This window comes from Equus quagga, chromosome 5 (assembly GCF_021613505.1).
Source record: "Equus quagga isolate Etosha38 chromosome 5, UCLA_HA_Equagga_1.0, whole genome shotgun sequence".
Classification (NCBI taxonomy): domain Eukaryota; kingdom Metazoa; phylum Chordata; class Mammalia; order Perissodactyla; family Equidae; genus Equus; species Equus quagga.
The window spans coordinates 150,414-173,690 of NC_060271.1; the positions used below are offsets into that span (position 1 = coordinate 150,414).

General features: G+C 39.4%; 1 protein-coding gene across 1 annotated transcript in view; it reads right to left on the bottom strand.

Annotated features, from left to right (window-relative positions):
* ACADL (acyl-CoA dehydrogenase long chain) overlaps nt 1-23,277 on the bottom strand; it is a 46,846-nt gene that overhangs the window by 22,621 nt on the left and 948 nt on the right. Inside the window, exons 2-8 of the mRNA XM_046663325.1 lie at nt 18,822-18,977; nt 16,559-16,696; nt 15,057-15,221; nt 9,847-9,913; nt 5,193-5,357; nt 4,184-4,285; nt 3,079-3,192 (exon numbers count right to left, since the gene is read on the bottom strand). Coding sequence (XP_046519281.1) covers nt 3,079-3,192; nt 4,184-4,285; nt 5,193-5,357; nt 9,847-9,913; nt 15,057-15,221; nt 16,559-16,696; nt 18,822-18,977 — 907 coding nt within the window. The remainder of the gene's footprint in view (nt 1-3,078; nt 3,193-4,183; nt 4,286-5,192; nt 5,358-9,846; nt 9,914-15,056; nt 15,222-16,558; nt 16,697-18,821; nt 18,978-23,277) is intronic.

Consider the following 23,277-nt stretch of genomic DNA (forward strand, 5'->3'; position numbering starts at 1 on the left):
AGGAGCCCATTTTACCAGTCAGGGACTTCAATGAGTCTGCAATGTTTGGCCAGTTTTACAACACTTTCACTGTACTTACCACCTTCAATCCTCTGGTTTAGTCGAACACACTAATAGAATTATCAAGACTCAATTGGCATAATTTGTAGAGACCCTCTAGACACCTTGGCCAAAAGCATTGCCATTGGTCCTTCTAAATCTCAGATCCACCCCCTCTGGAACTCACAAACTGTCACCCTTAGAGATAATCACAGGACGCCCAATGCACTTGGCTCCCGCCTCTTTTGACCCACAGCTGATAAAGGAGCTACACTCCAGTAATGCAAAGGCCTAATTGCTTCTACTAAAATAACCATGCTCTGGTGGAGCAGTCTTTCACAGTGCACTCCAGGGAGACAAAGACCTTAAACATCACACCTTGCAACCTGGAGATTCTGTCTATGAAAAAGACACTTCCAGAAGGACTCTCTTCAACCTCGCTGGAAAGGCCCCTGTGAGGTGCTGTTACTAACCCCTGTGCTGCCAAACTCCAGGGCCTAGACTCTTGGATTCACGTGACACACCTAAAGAAAGCACCAAGCCCTGAGTGGACCAACACATCATCTGCTGACTGAAAAGCAAAGATTTCCTGGAATTGAAGCAGGCGACCTCTGTTGAGACAGCTTTCCCAAGATGTCCAGACCAGGCACGTTGGAAGTTTGTCTGCCAAACCTTTGATGATGACTTAAGGCTTCACCTGATCTCCCATGCCTGTGATCTTGATAACACGTGGACTTTAGAAAAGAGAAATGCCTGTGAGTTCTCCCTTCTAGCCCTCCTTGTTACCTGAAGGTCAGTGACCTCAATAGGTTTCCAATCTGTGCACTTTCCCTGTGATACAACACCAAGGAAAAGTCCTTCCTGGTATTGAGGGACAAAAAGCTGCTCAAACGAGAAAAACCTGACTCTTGATCAGTGATGCTTTCAGAGAAAGATCTTGACCAAAAGGGGAAAAACGTCAAATTAATAAACAAGCCAATTCACATCAAACTCTCAATTCCTCCAATGGACTCTTCATTTACAACAGCCCCCCACTTCCTCTTCCCCTCTATAAAACAGTTTCTCCTCCCTTGCTGCTGGGGTACTTTTACATGGCTCTCCATGGTTGCAGACCCCAAATTGCAATTCTTTGCTGAACCCAAATAAACCCATTTGTGCTGGAGAAAGAACTGGCTATTCATTTGTTTAAGGTCAACATTATATAAATCTTAGCTTCACATTTCCCATAGAACTCTGGAATGTCTATCAAAGGACATGTGACAATACACCAAGAACAAACCACAGTGTAGAAGTCTTTTCATGGTGCCATACAAAGCTCAGTTACAAATATGCATCCTAGTATTTGGAAACTGATGCCTCTCTTAATGAAGGAAGAAATTTTAGTGAAAAATAAAAAGTGCAATGGATGCTGAGTGCGATGAATCAACAGGCAAAAAGAAAAAAAGTATAATACTGTGAATGAAAGACCTTGAAGACAAATACTTAGGTACAACTCACAAAATAAAATCAGTTCTTTGTGCAGTATTGCCATGATTCTAGACACATTTCAAATGTATTCAAATATTTTATATTTCACAATAAAGTTTTTTTATTCACTTTTCATTATCTCCTTTTTAATGTCTCTCTTATTTTTCATTATTTTACCTTTTACAACAAAATTGCCTTACAGCCAATTAGTTATGCAGCAAAAAGTTTGCCGCAAAAATGCTTGTGGCAAAGATGTCTACAGTAAAGCTGTTTATGGCAAAAGTACCTGGAACCCTTAAAACTTTTCAGGCAGATTTCCAACTCCAGGTTTTTTCCCAGTAAAATGTTTCACCAATTTGATGACTGCCTTGTTTATAAACTGTTCCTTCATTTAAGAAGAATCTAGAGAGTCTAAAATTGATTGGCATAGCTAGTGATTATGACCACCACATACTGAGTTCTTCTGCAAATACATTAAACTTTCTGGTAAAACCCAACCCTAATTAAACACAATCATCCACCTTCTCTCTCCTTGAACCTGGGCAGCTAAACCCTTCCAGTAAGACTGATGCACACAAAAACAGAAGGTACCACTATAAATTCATGGTCAGTAACCTCACCTGAGCCCTCGATACTGAAAGCAGGCTTATTGTGTTTCTCTAGTTAGTTCAGTCTCTCACTCTGAAAGGATATTTCAAACCTTCCTCACTCTCCTCAGACAGCTACCTGCCCTCTTCACTTACATCTCTTTCAAGAAGTGACTCTCCCTATTGTTATTTAAGGAAATGGCAGTCTTCAGAAGAAAGCTTTTGCCGTTTTCTACCAACAGAGCTGAACTCATGTCCATCCTTTCCTCTTTTCTTCCTGTTACAATGGAGGAAGCACCTCTCCTGTCCAGGTGGGAAGGCCTATCTTTCCATGTGCTTTGGCACCCACCCTCACATTTTCTCAAAGTTCATACCCAGTTAATCATCCTCTCCATATCTACAATCTTTCCCTCTTTACTAAATCCTTTCTCTAGGTATTAAAATATGCTCCAGCATTCTCATCCTAATAATAATAACAAAAAATTAACCATCTCCAAATATCTCACTTCACCCCAAAATATTTCTCCCTGACTCCTCCACCCAGTTACCACCCTTTCTCTCAATTACCATTCAGAGCCAAACTCAGGAAAGAGTTGCCTGCCATCAATATCTTTACCTCCTCATTTTCATTTCCTCCTCTACTCACTCTGGTCTGGCACCACCCCACACCAGTCAACCAATGGCTCTTATGAAATAACCTGCATATCATTCTGCCCAATCAGTACTCTTTGACCTTCACCTTATTTTCCCTCTAAGCAGCATCTGGCCCCGCCTCCTTCCTACTTGAAATCTCCTTTCTCTTGGCTCCTGTGACAACACTTACCTGATTTGCTTTCTCTTTTCTGGTCGTCCGTTCTCAGTTGTCTTTGTAAGCTCTTCCTTTCCTATTCTATCTTTAAATTGCTGCATATTTATGTTTATCCTAGACCCACTTCAGATGGGTAAACTGGTATCATCTAATACTGAACCATGACGACAAGCTTACCTGTAGATGTGCAACTGTTTTCCCAAAAGCTTTTCTTTGTTTAACATAGGTCCTCGTTTCTTCAAACATGAATTCACTGGCTGAAATTCCCAAGTCAGCAATCAATAGCCTTTCCTATAACCCAAAAATTAGGTCTTGAACATTATTCTAATTATAAAAGTGATTTCCACCTGATTTCAGTAATAATAAATGATATAAATAATCTTTATAAAACTCTTAAAGATTTATTTCTTAACTCTTTATAAGAAAAGGCTCCCATAGAGGTTTATAAGAATATTTTAACATATCTGTAATAACTCTCTAAAGCAAACCTTTACTTTTATGAATGATTGTTTTTACTATTTATAGATATATGTGTAATTTATTTAATTCTCTCTTCTCTTTACTCATCTATGAGAAAAAATTCCAAAGTTACTGACCTCTGCACATCACATTTCCTAACATATCTTTGGAAATCAACCTCTTAAAGTGCATAGCTTCAATTCTGCCTACTAGTGCAAAGGTATCCACAGTCAGTTTAATTCCATCTTGCTGGTGATTTTCATATTCTATTTCCATGCCACTGTTCCCAGCCCTTGTCCCCAGTTTCATGTTTAGCCCATGCTGTGGCAGTCACTACGTAGGTGCACCCTCTTGTGTTGACATGTGAGATCAATGATCACTCAGCAACCACACTCCAAAAGCACAGATGTGAGGGCTCACCCTGTGTGGCCAAAACTTTTCAGTCTAAATTTAACAGCTTTCCCCTTTGATTCCCAAGTATTATAGAAAAAAAAAAGACCTGCCAAATGCTTTGGCTGATACTTCCTTACATATAGCTAAGAATTCTTGACTTGTGGCTAAGAAGTTAAAATCATTGCAAGAAAGAATCACAGAACTGAAATATCTATTTTTCCCTACTCACTTATAAGCTTTGAATGGATACCCCTGGGTTCAGTTATTTACTTATCTAGCCTACAACACTCATATATATATATTTTTTACAACTTTGTTATACTCAAATGATTGGCTATATCAGAAGTTTTGTATGCACGGATTTATATAGTTCTATATTATTCTATTCCAAGTCCATGATCTAAGAGATAAAATCTTCAATACTTCTGACCTGTGGAAGCTCTCGCATGAGGTAATAGAAGCCTTTATTCTCTTCTCCAAGTAAGGCACTAGCTGGCAACCGTACATCTTCAAAGAATAATTCTGCAGTATCCTAAGAAGTCATATGATTAAGTACAGAATTATCTCATTTAAATCTCCCAATAACTCAATGAGATAATTATTATTTCCATTTAGGAAAAAAAACAAAACAAAAACAAAAACTGGAAACCACATTGGCGTGGTTCATGAACACAATTAGGAGGCGGCAGACTAGGGATTCAGGCCTAGGTCCATCCGATTCCACAACTTGTGGCTTTCCCACTGCCCCACCGCCATTCTAGTGCCCATGTTGCCCAGCTCTGTAGGCACTGAGGACTAAGGACTTCTAATGCATATGAAGTAAAACATTTTTTTTCTTTTTGGTAATGAAAAAATAAAATAATTACCAAATGGGGGCGGGCCCATGGCCAAGTGGTTAAGCTCGCACACTCTGCTTCGGTGGCCCAGGGTTTCGCCGGTTCGGATCCTGGGCGCGGACATGGCACCGTTCATCAGGCCATGCTGAGGCGGCGTCCCCCATGCCACAACTAGAAGGACCCACAACTAAAAATATACAACTAGGTACCAGGGGGCTTTGGGGAGAAAAAGGAAAAATAAAATCTAAAAAAAAATTAAAAAAAAAATAATTACCAAATAATAGAAAAAATATTTCCTGTTCTTATTTCATAATTTTCTTTAACCAATTTCATAAATAGAGGACCTATCAGCATGCAGTTAATTTTGCCATTTCTAAAGCAGATATTCAAAATTCACTTCCATTGCTCACCACCAGAAGGAGATACAGTTGCATAAATGCTGGAATAAATCTCCATTATCATTTCTGAAAAGCATATTTTGGGAATTCAGCATAAGAAGGTATGATTAGACCATATGTAGTTCTATATATAAGGCACAATCGTGCAAACCCAATTATTTATAAATAACAATTTGTTTATATTATGATTTATATTATGACTTACCTGGGCTTTTAGTCCCATTTTATGTAGCTTTCGTCCTTTGATAAATCCTTTCATTCCATTTTCCACCAGAAAAAGGCTAATGCCGTGGGCAGGAGAGCGAGCTTCACGATCTGTGACCGCCACTACGATCACAACATCACTCAGCCACCCGTTAGTGATGAACACCTGCAAAACCGCAATATATTGTGACAAGACATGCTCCGCACAACCCTCTGTCCTCTATCCAAGTATCTGCAGAGTTCATTATCCACACACGAGGTTATTACAGAGCAGGGGAAACACCCAATGCTTCAAAGATGAAGCCTATATGTTTTCTTTCCAGTATTAATATTGTAAATAATAATAAACATTAACAGATGTTATGTTTTTTCAAATTAAAACAAAATTGTCTATAAAAATGATAAACTGTATTTTAGAAAGAAGCTGCCGATAAGACAAAGGACCCTAAAATCTATAGTGCTCTAAACGGCACTATATCATTAGTCTTTGTAGTTTCAGATTTAAGTTTTGAAAAAGCATAGTTTTGATTTTCATGATGGGTGGCCTACTTTTTTCCAAATGGCCTAAATAAGGAAGATACTGATGCAGGAGGGATAAAATAACAAAAAACTCAGAGATATTAGATTATCAGGTGATATATACTCAGAAAACAAATATACCCAGAGCAAATATTAATAATTATCTTCTCATTCTGCATCTTTCTTGGGTCATCTCAACCATTTCCATGGCTGTAGTTGCCATCTATATTCCAATGACTCCCAATCTTTATCTAATGAAAATTTCTTGCTGGCTTCCAGACCTGTGTATCAATCTGCTTCTGGAGCGTTCCGCCTGATAACTCATGGGCAGAACATATTCCTTCCCACCCCTACTCCTATCTAGTCCTGAATATCAACCTATTTTCCCTACACCACTTTCACATCTTAAAATCTGTGAATAGCTCCTCATAGGCTTTTGGATAAATCCTAAACCTCAGCAGGGCATATAAAACTCATCACGAACTGTCACTAGCTTACCAGTCCTGCTACCTCTTGCCCCACTTTTCCCTCATTCCCCTTCCTCACATCAGCACTACTGAATTACTTGCTGTCCCCCATATTCCAAGGTCTTCCTTACCTACGGGTCTTTGGAAATCTTGTTTCCTCTACTTGGGAGGCCCTTTCCCAACTCTGCTAGGATGAGTCCTACTCATCCTGGACTAAGTTCAGACATCATTGCTTCCAAAAAGTCTTCCAAAATTCCCCAGGCTGGGTTAAGTGCTCCCATAGCCCTTGAATTTACCAAAATCTTAGCACTTATCAAACTGTATTCAAATGATCTCTTTTTGTCTCTATCCCTTTGAAATAGTAGAGGTACAAAGTGGTGTTGGTTACTCTCATCACCTAACATCCCTGCACTTTATGAGAAGATTTATGCTTCAAAATACAGAGTGTTGATACTTACAAATAATGGGAAATGGGCCAATGATGTTTGTGTTGTCTACATGAGAGCAAATGAAGGCAGTGGTGGTGGCACAGTTCTAAGTGATGCAACAGTAAAAGACCCTCAGCATCTCTCTGTCCTGGGAGCTCCTTCAGGGCAGCAGCCACTTCCTAGCTACACATCTATCCTCAGTGCTTAGAACAGTGTCCAGCAATAGGAGGCCTCAAGGATGTTTGTTGAATAAATGAGAAAACTATATTCCTCAAAATAATTCTGTACATCATGGTAAAAATATTTTCCTACAGTGTTGCTCCTTTATCCCACTCCCTGCTGGAAACCCCCAGGCCTCCCAACTTCCTACCTTTCTAAGATCATAATGACCATCTGCATAGCTGTCATAGTTGCATTCCTGAAATGGTACTTTCCTGTTTGTTTTCAATCACACAGCATCCAGGAATTAGTACCTGTGTGCTCTAAATCCATGGTCTCAGACGTGTATTAACTGTAGGTAATAAACAATGGAATGGAAAGAAAGGGAAGAGCAGACTACAGGGCAAAAAGTGTTCACTTGAACACTCTGATCTCCACTTGGTAAAGCTGAATGGAGTTCTCCTACAGTTCTTCAACATGATTACAGAAAGTTAACAGATTCTGAACGATTTCTGCAATAGCCTGACCTAATGTGAGTATTTCCACCATAATCGATCCCCTTTTCCAACAAAGCTATAAGGGAATTCTCTTTGTAAGAGGACACTCTTGATTTCCTTACTAATTATAACAGTCAAAACTTTTAATAGGGCTGAGATTATCCCTCCTGAGGGCCATCATCTTTTTTTTGGTATTGAAGGCCTATAACATACGCTCATGGTAGCTGTTATATAGACAGCATATCGTTATAAAGAAAAAGGAAAAAAACCTTCCATGAGACCATCATACAAATATCATTGTGAACTTCCTTTCTGGTCTTTTATCTTTTAAATTGAAATTATTCTATATTTTACATTCTATATGCATTTTCACTTAAATGTTAATATGATCTTTTCACTTAATATAATTATTTTCCTATATCATTAAAATCTTTGTCTCAATGCCTTTTTTTTTTAAGATTTGCACCTGAGCTAACATCTGTTGCCAATGTTTTTTTCCCTTCTTCTTCTTCTCCCCAAAGCCCCCCAGTACATAGTTGTATATTCTAGTTGTAGGTCCTTCCTGGTTGTGGCATGTGGGACATCGCCTCAGCATGGCCTGATGAGCAGTGCTAGGTCCACGCCCAGGATCCAAACCAGTGAAACCCTGGGCTTCCGACGCAGAGCACAAGAACTTAACCACTCAGCCGCGGGGCGGCCCCTATCTCAACGCTTTAATGGGTGCATTTTAGGTCATCTTATTGATGTACTACATTTACCTACTTATTCTTTTAAGTTCTTTCTTATTCTTAATAAAGTTTTTGAAATAGAGCCAGTGGTACTTTCCTGGGTGGTTCCCAGAGAAGACTGTGTAGAAATTAGTAACAGAAACCTTAACTAAATTGCAGTTGGGAGGGCTTGTAGGGGGCGCCCTCATCCTATCACACATGATCAATTCCACCAAACAGCAAGAGACAGAGTCCTGCATCTTCAAGAGGAAGTAAAACTACTTTACCACTGAAGGCAGGTTTCTCTCCCCTCCCAGCAACAGCTCGGGCAGTGAGACGCTGCTGCCCCCTGAACTGCTGCTCTCCCGCAGTGGACTTCAGTTTCAACAGCCCCTGCCTACTCTGCCTTTTGCTCTATAAAAGCAGCTCCCTTCTTTGTTTGCTGGGTTTGCCTTTGGTTCACCACAGCATGAACATTCTGAATTGCAATTCTTTTGGCTATTCCCAAATAAACTCCTTTTGAGGATAAAATAACAGGTAAATTTGCTTTTTAAGTTGACAAGTGTAACTGAGCAGATTGGGCCTGTTTAGAAAGCTGGAGTCACAGGAGAATATGGTTCTCATTTCACTTTTGACCAAATTTCCTGGTCTTCTGTCAAAACAAGCCCTGGGTGTGCAGAGTTAACTGGTTAAACATCAGAGTTAGCACTTGTTTATTATAATCCTTAGGATGGATAATTTAGACAAACACTTCTTAAAGTATATTTGAAAAACAGTAACTCAACATAGTCTCTAAAAAGAGAATTTCTTGGGGCATAAAACATACTGTATCCAACTTTTAGAGGTTCACAATGAATACCCCTCCATCAAAGAGTGACAAGTTGTGCACATTTCCCAAACTTATTTGATACCACAGATACTGTTTTCCTGATTATGCAACCAGATTATGGAACGGTCTTTAGAGCTGGGCTGCTCAAAATGTGTTCCTCAGACTGACATCAGTCCACAAACTGCCTTTAGTCCTTGACAGCATGAGTACGGAAATTGAAAGTGCTTAGAAAATTGTATAGCACTTTTTACCACAGCATTGGAGCTTGAGATTTTGTAAATACAAACATATTAGTCTAAAACTAATTAGAAAATTTTTTTGAATTTAAAAGAAAACAAAAATTAATCCTTTATCAGGCCTTGAAATATATTTTCAGAAGGACTGTCTTAGTGTAGCAAATGATCATCTTTTCCTCACTTAACACTCAGTCAACAACAAATATTTACTGAGTATATATACCAGACACAGTTTTAGGTTAAAAAAAAACAAAACCAAAAACCCTCTGCCATCCGTGCTATTAGACTCTAAGGGATATATTTCTTCCTAAGCCTGTCTGTAACCTTAATTGGAGGGGCTTTCCAATTTATGTGACTCTCAGAAGGACTGAAAGGCTCTCAAATTCTATCAAATATAGATTTCTCAGCTAGGATCTTCTGAAACTTCTTGATACTTATGAGAAAGTCTTTTCCCCAATTTCTCATTGCCAAGTTTATTAACCATTAACTATTGTTTCTCCCATATTTGGACAATGTGAGCCTTACCTTCCCTTCTTCTGGTTTGATAAGGGCTGTGTGGAAGCCAAAACAACACTTTCTGTATCAGTGAGGGAGCATACAAAATGGAACAGGAAGAGAAGCAGATGTCACGTAACAGCAATGTTGCAAAATTCTTATGTCTCCAAAACAAACAAATCGATCTGAGTGAACTCAAGTAAACTCAGTTCCTGTGTGAATCCATGCATCTGATGCAATCAGTGAGGAGGAGTCTTTGAGACGCTGTCACCCACAGCGTGGCTGGAGGGAAGGCTACAGAAGCCCGTCTTTACACACCTTGCTTCCATTGAGGATCCAGTCGCTTCCATCCTTTCTGGCATTTGTTCTTACTCCTTGCAAATCACTGTAATTGAAAATGAGAAGGAAAAATTCATTAATTGGTAAGAATTGAATTACACAAATACTGTTATGTAAGTACGTATATAATGTGATAATTCAAACCAGTTACACCATTCTAAAAATTGATCTCTAACTAATATTAGGAATGTTCACACAAAGGCACTGAAAAATCATGTCTGATGTATTATATTTTATACCACTTATACAAATGCATATTGATTAAGATTACATAAACTAGCCAGATTTTATAGGGCACAACGAGGCTCAACTAGCATTCAAGACCCCCAAATTGGACTCAGACGACATTTCACGGCCCACTATATCCCTGAGGTTATTTGCCAGCATCTACTAGCCTGCCTCTAGCCACCTTGGTCCCCTCCTGATCAAAAGTTTAGATTTAAAAGACTGTGTCTCAAATGGCACTTCTTCTAACAAGCCTGCTCTAAAAGTAGAATAGATTATTTTTATAAATATAATAGAACATTCACAACTAAAATACAAAAAATACACACAATATTCCAGATAAAGGAGAAAAATTATTTAAAAAATAATTTTACCTCCTGGAATGAACATTTTAAAAACACATCCTTTTAATATTTTTCTATGGAAACAGATACACTTATATATGTATTTTTATCAACTCAGAAGCATACATATGATTTTGATCTCTTAAAAATATCTAATGTTTTTCTATAAGATAATTCTTATTAGCAGCATAGAATTTCCTTGTATGGATTTATCATGATTTTTTTAAACAATCTCCTACTGTTGAACACTTAGGTAGCTTTCCATTTCCAAAATATCCTACATTGACTAGATCATGTATAAATAGTCCCCATCATGTACTGCTGTGAAAGTTTCCTGATTCCTCTTCCCGTGTAGGTCTTTGTATTCTGTACCCCATGGCACTCTGTTTATGGTTCTCTGTGTCAGGTTGAACAAGGACCCTCAGAGACAGCAGGTGCTAATCCCTGGAACTCGTCAGCGTGACCTTATATGGAAGAAGGGTCTTGCAGATGAAATTAATTCGAAGATCTTGAGATGAGGAGATTATCTTGGATTATCTGGATGGGCCCTAAGTGCAACCACAAATGTCCTTATGAGAGAGAGGCAGAGGGAGATGACACAGACTGAAGAAGAGCTGGAGCAAGGTGATCACGGAGGCAGAGGCTGGAGTGATGAGACCACACAGCAAGGGATGCTGGCAGCCACCAGGAGGTGGGAGAGGCAAGGAATGGATTCTCCCCTTGAACCTCTGGAGGGGGTCTGGCCCTTGGTTTGGGCCCATTGATACTGACTTTGGACTTCTGGCCTTCAGAACTGTGAAAGAATAAATTTCCGTTGTTTAAAGCCACCAAGTTTATGAAAATTTTTCACAGAAGCTGTAAGAAACTAATACAGTCTCCTAGAGCATTTACCTTGAATTTCAGTTATTAATAAAAATATCTCCTCTTTCCCACCTACCCCACTTATCAGACTCAGGTCTTTTGAGGAGATGGTGTATATCAAGGTCCCGTTTACGTGCCCCTCACCTAGCACAGTGCTTTGCACATAACAGCCACTCCGTAAACGTTAGTTGAATTACATTCTTAAAAATGCCAAGTGTGCAGAAAAGAGTTATTACAGCAGGCTTCAGGCTGCTATCCATGGAAAGGCCTGATTCCAAGTTTGGCTTCTGGTTGGCGTCCATGAATTCAGATTTCAGGAGAGTTCTCACCATTCCCAGAACTGGTGAGAGTGGCTCACAGTGCCTAAACTGTTTGTACCGACACTGTGGCTTATGCTGAACTCCTGCTTTCCTTCCGGCAGCCTCAACTCACGGTATACACTAGGCAGAAGGCGTCCATGTGCCAGGCTCCAATAAAGCCCCGGGCCCTGAGTCCCTAAGGAGCCATCCTGGGAAGCAGCATTCCACATGTTGTCACGACTCGCTGAAGGAGGTGAGCGGTGCTGTGTGACTCTGTTGGGCACGGACTCTTGGAGGCTGCTCCTGGGTTTCTGTGAACTTCAGTCCATGAGGCTCTTCCTTTTGCTGATTTTGTTTTGTACCCTTTCACTGTAATAAATTATAGCTGTGAGTACGATTATATGCTGAATCCTGGGACTCCTCCTAACAAATCATTGACCCTGGGAGGGGGTTCTTGGGGACACCTGACATTAGAAACAAGGCCACCTATTTGAAAGGATAAGTTAAATGACAAAAATCTGTGAATCATTCTGTAGCCTGGTTTTCAGCAAAAGGACGGATGCTCACAGGGAACATTTTAAAGCTGCACGCGGTTGTATTCTAACCTCACAATTTTCATCATAAATCAGTGTGAAGTATCAGTTACTCAAATCTGTACGTGGTTTACTAAAATTCTTCTTCTATCCAGGAACATATCGAAGGTAAAAATGATATAGCTCAGTTTGTGGAATTTTTAATAAACTTTTGAATGGTAAACATGAAGTATTAAAAATGGTTTTAAAATATACCACTTAGTGTTGCCAAGAATTCAGATCTTCACAATAATCCCATTAAGTGTCATTTTCTTGATTTCACTGATACAGACATTGAGGCTCAGAGATTGTGCTCACAATCACACAGCTGGTATCAGAGCATCAATCTGATCAATGAGCTTAGTTAAAATCCTTCATTTCTCATTGTTTGTTTTCCTCTTACATAAGGATCACAATATCTTTATATTTCCTACAGGTTATTGGGCAGGCCAAATATGGAAATCAGCATGAAAGCACACAAAATATTCTGGGATCATGCAGATGTACCTAAGTGTACATAATGGAGTCTTCTAGGTATGTGGAAGGGAAGGGCCAGGGAAGCCCTTGGTCTTTTGCGGTGAACTCAACCTCTTTCTGTGAAGGCCAGATCAAAGCGAGGACACAGGAAGCGGCCACGCCACCTCTGACAGTCCCCTCTTCTGTATTCTCTCCTTCCCAAGTGCTTTCTCTAGACTTCTCACCTCACCCCTCAACACTCTAATCCTCTCCTTCGTGGCAGCTTTTTCCACTCTCGCCGTCTCTTACTCACACGGCCCCCTGGCTCGTCTCTCTAAACATCAGACTGATCTGCTCTCCTTCCACTACTCCCACCAGCGTTCCAAACAATCTGCCTCTTCTCTCCATCCTCATCCTCAGCTTCCTTCTTAATTACATATTCCTAACCACAGACGAGGACAGAGAATTTAAATAAGCAAAAATCAAGCAAGCCTCTGTTTGTAGTGGAAGTTGGAGATAAATCAAGATCTCTCACTTATTCTGTTCCCTCTAGATGAGAGCCAACATGCAGTGGGTTGGAACTGGAACATGCTGACCAGAGAGCTAAGGTGATGTGATCAGAATATTGCGCAGTCAGCCAGTTATCTTAGAGAATTATCTTAAAAGTAAAAGAAGAAGATTAAATTCCTACTTCTTTTAGGTCACATTTTTAGGCAAGAGAAGTAAACAAAGGCCTTTTACTTTGGTAAAATTAAGTATCAGTACTGGCCTGGAATTACAGATTGTATCTGGAAAAGATAAATACAATTTAAGCATATTGCCAAGTGACACTATAGAATGTTAAGACATTTAAAAATAAACTTCAGTGTCAAAAAAGAAAATTTAAAACATTACAGCCTGATCTTTGCAGAAACAAGTCTTTGGATTTTCGATTACCGCCTCTGCCACGTCCTCAGGTCCTTCCTCTGCAGCCTCTGCCCCACTGGCCTGCAGGTCACTGCTCTCTTTCCCTAAACCATTCTCCTTACCGTGCTCGCCTGTTAAACTACTGCCCCTCTACACTGCCTTTCACCTCCCACCTCTGGAGAAGATCAGCCTGTGTTCTCAATACCATCTCACTGCCTTCCGAAGCAGCTTCCGCCCCTCATCTCCACTGAAGTCCCGATCAAAGGATCATGAGTGGCCTACCGTGACCTTTTCTCAAGTCTCAACCTCTCTGTGGCCTTCACACTACATTAACTTCTCACTCCTGTCCTATCGCCTTTTCAAACTCACTTCCCCTCATGCTCGTGATAGCACTTGTCGAGATTTCCTTCAAACTCAATCCTTCTGTCTCTGTTGCTGCATCCTGGACAGCTCCAAAGGAAACAGGACACGCAAGGTCTCCTCCTCGGCCTCCTTTCCATCCTTTCACTTCACCGCACGAGGAGCAGTTCCCGCCGTGTGGAAGTTCTTCACCCCATCCTTCCATAACTGGTTCCTTCTCATCTGTCAGATCTCAGTTTAAATATCACCACTTTTCAGAGGCCTTCCTTAGTGCTTCTACCTAAATTCGCTTTCTCTTTCCCTACCAAACACACATGCACCATTAGTCTCTAGCATAGCACTTTGTTTCCTTCACAGTACCTATCACAATTTATAATTATGAATATATTCATTTGTTTCTTTCATTCTCCTCAATAAGCACAGAGCCCACAACTATTTTGTTCACCACTGGTACACACCGAAGGCACTTACTAAGTAACTGTCAAATGACTGAATAAATGATCTTATTCCTTCCCATTGCTTCAATTCTTGCTTACATATGAATGGCTTTTAAAACCTATTGCTCCCACAGTCTGTCCCCAGAGTTCCAAATTCATATTTTTAACAGACTGCTGGACATTTCCGTTTGAATGTCACACCACATCTAAAATTCATCATGCCCCAAATTCAACCCATATCCTACCATTTTATTTTCATTACACTATGTTAATATCTCAAACACAACAGATATTACAGTCTGCTTTACTGTTATTTGCATACCATGATGCCTTATTTTCTTTTTTTTTTTTTCCTCTTTCTCCCCAAAGCCCCCAGGTACATAGTTGTATATTCTTCGTTGTGGGTCCACCTAGTTGTGGCATGTGGGACGCTGCCTCAGTGTGGTTTGATGAGCAGTGCCATGTCTGCACCCAGGATTCGAACCAATGAAACACTGGGCCGCCTGCAGCGGAGCGCACAAACTTAACCACTTGGCCACGGGGCCAGTCCCCTGAGGCCTTATTTTCTTATTGGAGTTTGAAGTTACTTGAGACTGTGAACTATGCCGTGTTCATCTGTGTATTCTTCCCAGCGTTTCGCTCAGAGTTTTTTAAAAGGAAATACTGAGAAAATATTTGCTATTAGAGCATTGCTTCCAAGACTTCAAAACCAATCAAAAGTTGAGTTACCTTCCAGCTCCAGGCTCGGTCATTGCTATGGCACCAATACACCTCCCTGCAGTCATCTGGGGGATGAAGTGCTTAATCTGCTCTTCTGAGCCATAGTTTGCAATATAGGGCATGACAATATTTGAGTGAAGACTAAAACCTGGGCCTGTACAATTTGAATATGCTCTTAGAAAGGAAAAAGAAGAAAAGTACAAAATAATTTTAAAGTACAAAATAATTTTGTTCTGTTTTTAGTTTCTTTGACTTTCAATTAAAAAACAACAAAACATTAAAGATCTTATCATGTTATGTGGTAACAGCCTGTCTTCCCCCAAACATATGAAGTTCCTAAGGTTTTTCTCTCTGTTTTTACTATTTTTTTAATTTATGGCTCTAACATAATAATAATACTCTAACAGAGCTCAATGAGCACTTATTTAGTGAATTACAAAATAAAACTTTAAAAAATATTAATCATCTACCACAGTATTACTCTAACACAGCAACAATTTTCACTTTAGCAAATTACCTTTGCCATAGGATATATTCTAACATAGCTGCAGCCATGGTGTAAATTTTGTACTTAGCTGTTTTCTTTTTAATTGATATGACATGAAAAAATCCCTTTTTTTTAATCACAGTTGTCACAATAATACTCAAGTAGCTGCAAAATATTACAAATTGCTAATGTACTGTATTGTACTAATGTACTGTACTTATTGATTCTCCCACTGCTAGACATTTAGATTGCTTCAAATCTGGGGGATTATGATCTAACATGACAATTATTGCAGTACATAGCTGCTTTTTTTCCTATCAAATTATTTTCTTAAGATAAATTCCCCAAAGTGGCATCCTAGATCAAAGAGAAGAAATATTTTCATTTTTTATATGTATCCATATTTTCAAACCTCAAAGCATTTATTGTTCTAATGTAAATGCCACTAATAGTATATGAGTATGTCACTTTCACAGCAACCTTGTCAGCACTGAGTCTTATGATTTTTCATTTTCCTTAACTTTTGTAGATACTCAAAATGATACGGCCAGGTTAATTTAATTTGCATTTGATTGGTAGTAAGGATGAACTTTTTTCATCTAAAAAAACCTATTTGCATTTCCTTTTTGATGAACTGGTTCAAATCTTTTGCCCATTTATCATCTGAAATTGTTATTTGTCCTCAAATATACAACTTTTAGTATATTTGATGGTAATATTTTTCCACTTCTTGGTTCTCTTTCAAATATCTTTTTAAATGAGGAAAATTAACCAAATGGGTCAATTAGAAATGAAGCTATCTCTTTAATTTTCAATAGCACCTATTCTAACAACTTCAAAGGGGATTTTCCTGTCTTTCTACATTCAAAACAATATGCAAGAGTACACAGGTGGTATAATCTTTCATGTTTTACACTGAATTCTCAATCTTATATGAAAATTGGAAAACATTTTTTTCCTCAGTTCAGAACAATGAGCAGTGTGCTTATAAACAAGACTCAATTTCAAAAGTCCCCATACTCACTGCTCCTCCCAGACCACAGCTGCTGCGTACACGTCCCCCCCAACGCCACCATGACGCTCTGCGACGTTGACGCCGAGCAGGCCTTGCTTCCCAGCTTTTTCCCAAAGCTCCCTACTCACTTCTCCAGCTTTCTCCCATCTGCAAATAACAAACATTTTAAAATTAGAAAACCTTTTTTCATATTATTTAAATGGTGATAATTTGAATTTATGAATGATTTTGTACAGGAATGCTCCCTTAATTTAAGATAACTGTTGTTGACATTGGCCATACCCTTGGATCTGCATGATTCTTTTACCCTTTCTCCTCCTTGTTCTCTTCCTTACCTCTTCATAGTTGCCACTTTCTTCCCCTGCCCCTGCTCTTGGCTACTTGCTAGACCTGCAAATTCATCCACTGATATTCATGGGTGTAGGTTCTCTCAGCTGGTACTCTTAGGCTGCAAGCTTAGTTGTGCCACACAGCCGTGGGGATTTGCCCAAACTGTCCCATAAAGGCAACGGCCCTCCACATATTTCCTTAAAGTGCTCAACTAAGGGGACGAGCATATACGAAAGCTGACAAGAAGGGGCAACCTCATCACAGTTTAAGCAGAAACCACAGAAGGGCAGAACCACCTTACAGTATGGCTCCGTCAAACGGACTTCTGAAAAGTTAGATGTTTGAGTAGGATTGTGCAACCTCTGCTTTCCTTCTTTAAAAATAAAAATGAGGAAAAAGATGGCTAGCTGGAGACAGGTAAAGAACCTGAGAATTCCTGTTTTTGCTTTCTGTTATTTTTCTAAGTAGTAGGTGGGTGTAGTTAGTAAGATATGGGACATTTGAAGACACTGATGAAAGGTAAATACGGGTACCTCAAGCAACCTTGAAAGAGAGAGTTTATCATGTGCTGCCTTGGCATATTTGGTCTATCGCCTAAAGCAGCTTTGGAAATATTTTATTATCAACCTCAAATTTGCCAACTTCTCTCATTTTTATTTCAAGTCCTCACCAACAATTTTTCTGGAATAAAATTTAAAATCAGTAAAGAAATAAACAAAAAAGATTCTCCTAGAGTGAAGTATATTACATTTCTTTTGTCTTTAAGAAGCTAGTTGCTTTTTACCAAAGATTAGTTACGTATGGCATCAGAATTTAGCTAGTTTTGGTCATTCTTATCAAGAAAGTATTAATAAAATCTTAATGAAAGCTATTTTTAAATAATTTTTAAAAACAATTCTAATTGCAGTAAAGTATCGGCACTGAGTAAATTTTGGAAACATAGCAAAACCCTATTTTAATAGAAATGACTGTTTTTTGGTCAAAAAAGTACATAATTAGTCATTAATTAATCAACAAATATCCAGTAATAACAATACTTTGAGGTAGCCAATTGCCTACCAAGATTTGCATTATGCTGGCCTTTTGAGCTTTTATGTATTTTAATTCATTCATAAAGCAGCAGAAGAAAGAATATGAAACTGATTAATATTTTGTGGCCACTTATCCAGAATTGTCAAAAATATTACTCTTAGATTGAGTTGCAAATTTTCAAATTTTCATTTTTTTTAAAAGATTGGCAACTGAGCTAACAACTGTTGCCAATCTTCTTTTTCTTTTTTCTGCTTTTTCTCCTGAAATCCCCCCAGTATATAGTTGTATATATTTTTTAGTTGTGGGTCCTTCTAACTGTGGCATGTGGGATGCCACCTCAACATGGCCTGACACCCAGGATCCAAACCAGTGAAACCCTGGGCTGCTAAAGCAGAGTGTGCAAACTTAACCACTCAGCCATGGGGCCAGCCCCTCATTTTTTTAAATTGAGGTATAAATGACATATAAAATTATATTAGCTTCAGGTGTACAACATAATGATTCAATATTTGTATATATTGCGATATGACCACAATAAGTCTAATTAACATCCATCCCATACATAGTTATAAATTTTTTTTTTCCTGTGATCAGGACTTTTAAGATCTACTCTCTTAGCAACATTCAAATACGCAATACAGAATTAACTATAGTCACCATGCTGTACATTCCATCCCCAGGACTTATTTATTTCATAACTGGAAGTTTGTACCTTCTGACCTCCTTCTTATTTTTTAATTGTATATTTTAAAATTCACTTGTAAAACTTAATCTTACAGTATAATTCTGAAGAGCGGTAAGAATGTTTATAAAGCATGAAACACAATATCTTTTCTGCAGAACACACAGCATTCTAGGAAATGATGCTTATTGTACCCCTACTGTACATTAAAGGAAAATGTCCACTTACTCTGCGTGATGAGGAATCACTTCTTCTTGAAAAAACTTCCTTACACTTTCCCGGAAAATGTCATGCTCTGAAGAGAAGATTCTTCTAATTCCTATATCTGTTAATTTTTTAGCAGAAGGAGTTTCTAGACGTTCCTCCCCTCCGGAATGAGAACATCTTCGAAATATATACATTAAGAGAACTCAGTGAATTGTTACTCTTCATATCCAAACTAATGTGACTGAACAACATGGGAAAACCCTGCTTTTTTTCCCCCCGAGACACTTTAGAGGCAGGTAGAAAGAGCCTGAAATTTGACCATCCTGTTCAGATTTGACTACCACTGTTGATAGGCTCTAGCTTACCTGGATGAGAATAAGAAGTAGTTCACCATTGCGGGGGCCTGGCATTGGCCATGTCAAGATATGTCTCTTTGGCATGAGGATTATTTGGGGCTGGTTACTTTTAATAAACTGGGACAGGGAAGGAGGCTCTGAGAGGTGAAACTTGCTTGCCCTTTGTTAGGAGACATTTACATTTGTAAGGATATCTTCTCCATCTGTAAAGGTGTCTCCCTCTCTGTACCAGGAAGAACAGGCTGGGATGACCTTATCTCTAGAAACTCTTAATGCCAAAGGCAAGGACGTAAATCTGCATTTGTTTACTGCACTTGTGTGGTAATCTCCCATGATTGGCTCCCCCTCCACCCACAACATCCTCCTTTGTCTTTAGCTGGATATGATATTTAAGGTGGGGGCTTCAGCGATTTTGGTGAGTTGCTCAGCTTGCCTGAGCCTCTCCCATGTATACATGTTATAAAGCTTTGTTTAATTTTCTCCTGCTATTCTGTCTCATGTGAATGTAATTCGTTCCCTGCCCAGAAGAACCCAGAGAGGGTAGAGGAAATGTCTTCCTTCCCTGCACCATCTATTCAATTCACACTCTACTTCCAAATCCATAAAGAGGGCATCATGCCAGAACCAACCACATGTTTGAGTTGAGGGAAAATAGTGTTCTCACACAATGTGGATTAAATTATGTAAAATACAAATATTACAATCAAATAATACTAAGTTTGCATGTCAGGTACAATGTTTAAGATAATGTAAACTCCCCAAATTAATATTTTATCCAGAATCATACAATTTCAAATGGTAGATGTAGAAGATACAAACTATGTTGATGTTATTGCTACATTACAGAGCCAATCTGGCTGTCAATCAAAATTAGAATGCCCACCAATCTCTGCAAGCATTAGTACGGAATTACTCAAGATCTTTGGAAGCTGACCCGTCAGCCCCCTGCCCCACCCTGAGCTTAAACTGAGACTGCTATGTAGTCCTTTAGTTCAATGCTCTTCAGATTTTTCCCCTGGGATAGTCTTGAAAAGATTTTGCAAACCTGTGTACCACTTTGTACATTTTCATGCTCACATACAAAACACTTTTTCATATACTGCCAACAAACGTTTTTTTGTTTTGCGTGAAATTCTACTTGGGTTTCTCTCTTTCTTAGTTGGACCCTACTTTTTTCTTTACTTTTTCTTTCAGTCTTTGTCCAGAAAAAGATTAGTCTTGTTAATTGGCAATTAGATTGTTTCAATCTTGTTTTCCCCTGAAATGGATTATCTTGTTCTGGTTTATGTACCTTTGCTCAAGGCTGCGGACTGAATTGTGTCCCCAAAATTTGCATGTTGAAGCTCTAGCTCCCAATGCAATCATATTTGGAGATGGGGTTTTGAGGAGGTAATCACAATTAAGTGAGATCATAAAGGTGGGGTCCCAATCTGAGAGGATTGGTGGGTTTATAAGGAAAGAGATCTCTCTGTGCACAATCACCAAAGAAAGGCTCTATCAGGACATAGGGAGAAGGCAGCCATCTACAAGCCAGGATGCAAGCCCTCAGCAGGAACTGAATTGGCCCACACCTTGATCTTGGACTATTCAGCCTCTAGAATGATGAGAAATAAATTTCTGCTGTTTAAGCCATGCAGCGCATGGTATTTTGCTATGGTGGCAAAGCTGACTAAGATACTTAATATACATTTTGTATCATTTTGCTTTAAGTTTATTTTTTATATGCAAATTTTAGTTGAGTTTTATTTGTTAACACAATCTCAGATGTCCCTGAAGTGGTAACATTTAGTTGTGAATAGTATTATACAATTTTTATATCTGGTTTATTTTTTGTCTTCAGAAACATTTTTCTGGTTGCCACTCTGTCATCCAAATCACCTTTTTTTTTTTTTTTTTTTTTTTTGAGGCAGATTAGCTCTGAGCTAACATCTACTGCCAATCCTCCTCTTTTTGCTGACGAAGACTGGCCCTGGGCTAACATCCATGCCCATCTTCCTCTACTTTATATGTGGGACGCCTGCCACAGCATGGCTTAATAAGCGGTGCATAGGTCCATACCCAGGATCTGAACTGGTGAACCCTGGCTGCCAAAGCGGAGTGCATGAACTTCACCACCACGCAACCAGACCAGCCCCAAATCATCATCTTTAATGGTATCTCCATTCACTGATTCAACAAGTACTTTCTGAGCGCCTATTACATGCCAGGCACTGTTCAGGTCACCTGGATACACCAGTGAGCAAAACAAAGATCCCCATCTTCAGGCTTACATTCTAGAAGGGCAGACTGAATAACGCTAAACGATAAAGAAGCACATTATATAATAAGTTAGAAGGGGATAAGTGCCCTGGAAAAGAACAGGAGAGCAGGGATCAGAGTGCGTGTCTGGGCCAAGGCGGGGACAGAGGCCGCAGTATGAAGCGGTGCAGTCAGGAAGGGTTAGCTAGAAAAATGAGACTTGAGCAAATGCTTCAAGATGACAGAGTTAAGCATGTGGATTTCCCGAGTAAAGGAATTTTAGGACAGGGATACCATTAGAGCAGAGGCTGTATGCAGGATGGTACCTGACCTGTTCTAGAGAGAGCAAGGAGGCCAAGTGTGGATGGAGGGAACTGAGCAATGAGAAGAGTAGCAGATGAGGTCAGAGATAACAGGGAACCGGGACGTGGAGGGGCCTTGCAGACCACTACAATGTCACATCAAACAGACCAAAATTTACTATATCCCATAACTGAAGTGATTGGTTCCAACTTCTTGCTCATAGAAATAAAACTATAATGCATACAGCTTTTCCATACTTGGGACTCTTCCTTAAGGAAAAAAGTGTGCTGAGACTTGAGACTAGAAAGCTGAGGCTTTAAGACACTAAAGCATTTGTCAAAATAATTAGTAAATAATAGAGCAAAATTTACATTCAAGTGTGCCTGCATCTTAAAATTTTATATCCCATGTTATGTTAAGGAAACCTTCCTAATATTTGTAAGTAAAATACACCAAGACACAGAAAAGTGAAAGAAGTGCCAGAAAGAATAACGACTTTCAGGTCAGTCAAAGGTGTTCAAGAGAGAACATGCAGAGGGAAGAAAGTCAGATTTGGCAGCAAGTTTGTGGGAACAGCCATTTCTTACTTTAAAGACAAGGAATCTGCACCCAATGAACTGGCCCTTTTCCTCTCTAGAGCCCAGGAAATCTGTCCTGAATAAACTGGCTATTGATTTTCTGAGGCAAAACTGCTGCTAATCTAACAGCAGGCTTTCATTATTATTTTTAAAAGCCTCATTAACATTATAAAAGGGACACAGTCTCCACCAACACCTTCAGCAACACTTGGAAGCTGGTTATAAATACACCATCTTGGACCTTACTCCAGACTACTGAATCAGACTGTACTTTAACATCCTTGAGTGATTCACACCCACATTAAAGTTTAAGAAGGCTGTTATAATAAAACTATTCAGAGGGGCCCTCAGTGCCTCCTTTTTCCAATATTCTCTACATGAGAGTAGATTTTCTTCCTATCCTTCAACCAAAATAACTTATCCCAACAGACGATGTAGAAGCAGACAGGAGAATTAGGCTGTCTTCTACTAAGCCAGACATTAAGGGATCTGCAAAAATGTAAAACAATGATACTCTTCTTATTTTTTCTTTGGAAAAAATTATTTTTCATGAAGATGTTATTTATGTTAATATGTAATGGACTTCTTAGACTTATTATGGTTACTTTTTTTTTTAAGATTTTTAAATTTTTCCTTTTTCTCCCAAAGCCCCCCAATACATAGTTGTGGGTCCTTCTAGTTGTGGCCTGTGGGATGCTGCCTCAGCACGGCTGGATGAGGGGTCCATGTACACACCTGGGATTCGAAAGGGCGAAACCCTGGGCTACTGAAGCAGAGCGCAGGAACTTTACCACTCGTCCTTGGGGCTGGCCCCTATTATGTTTACTTTTTTTTTTTTCTGCTTTATCTCCCCAACCCCCCACCCCCCGCCCTACACAGTTGCATATCTTAGTTGCATGCCCCTCTAGTTGTGGGATGTGGGACGCTGCCTCAAGGTGGCCTGACGAGCGGTGCCATGTCCGCGCCCAGGATCCGAACCCTAGGCCGCCGCAGCGGAGCGCG